This window comes from Trypanosoma theileri (assembly GCF_002087225.1).
Source record: "Trypanosoma theileri isolate Edinburgh chromosome Unknown TM35_Tth_22_V1, whole genome shotgun sequence".
NCBI classification, from domain to species: Eukaryota; Euglenozoa; class Kinetoplastea; order Trypanosomatida; family Trypanosomatidae; genus Trypanosoma; species Trypanosoma theileri.
The window spans coordinates 464,097-464,511 of NW_021639864.1; the positions used below are offsets into that span (position 1 = coordinate 464,097).

The window sequence follows — 415 nt, forward strand, 5'->3', positions numbered from 1 at the left end:
ACTGTGATGCCATGGCAAAAAAATGTACTGTTGCTACTGGATGCTACAAATTGGCGACTTCTGCATCCCTTCCTATTCCTGGGAACTGTTCACTCTGCTTAACCGCGAGTGGATGGCGAGGCCACTACTTGCCGTGGGGTGGAATTCCCCTCGAAGTGAAGGTGCTGGTGCCAAACGAGCTGTATATGAACACTCTCGGGAAAAACACGCTGTTGCTCCAGGATGCAGTGACAGGTGCAAATGTGGCTGATATGAATAGTGTGTTCCTGGTGAAGTGCCCACACAGTGTGTGTTCACGAGAGACACTAAACAGTGGTGATCAGGCAGTGAGTGTTGATGTGTGTATTGGGTCCGCTGTCACGGATCGTGTGTACTTGTCTGCTAAGGGTCGACCCTTCTCTGCAACAACAGGTGA

At 50.6% G+C, this 415-nt stretch overlaps 1 protein-coding gene across 1 annotated transcript; it reads left to right on the forward strand.

Annotated features, from left to right (window-relative positions):
- Positions 1-11: 11 nt before the first annotated feature.
- Positions 12-413, forward strand: TM35_000222920 (uncharacterized protein; the record flags this gene model as incomplete). Its single annotated transcript, XM_029027339.1, has 1 exon — positions 12-413. A coding segment is annotated over one exon (402 nt), but the record flags the coding sequence as incomplete, so codon positions are not given.
- Between the last annotated feature and the right edge of the window lie 2 nt (positions 414-415).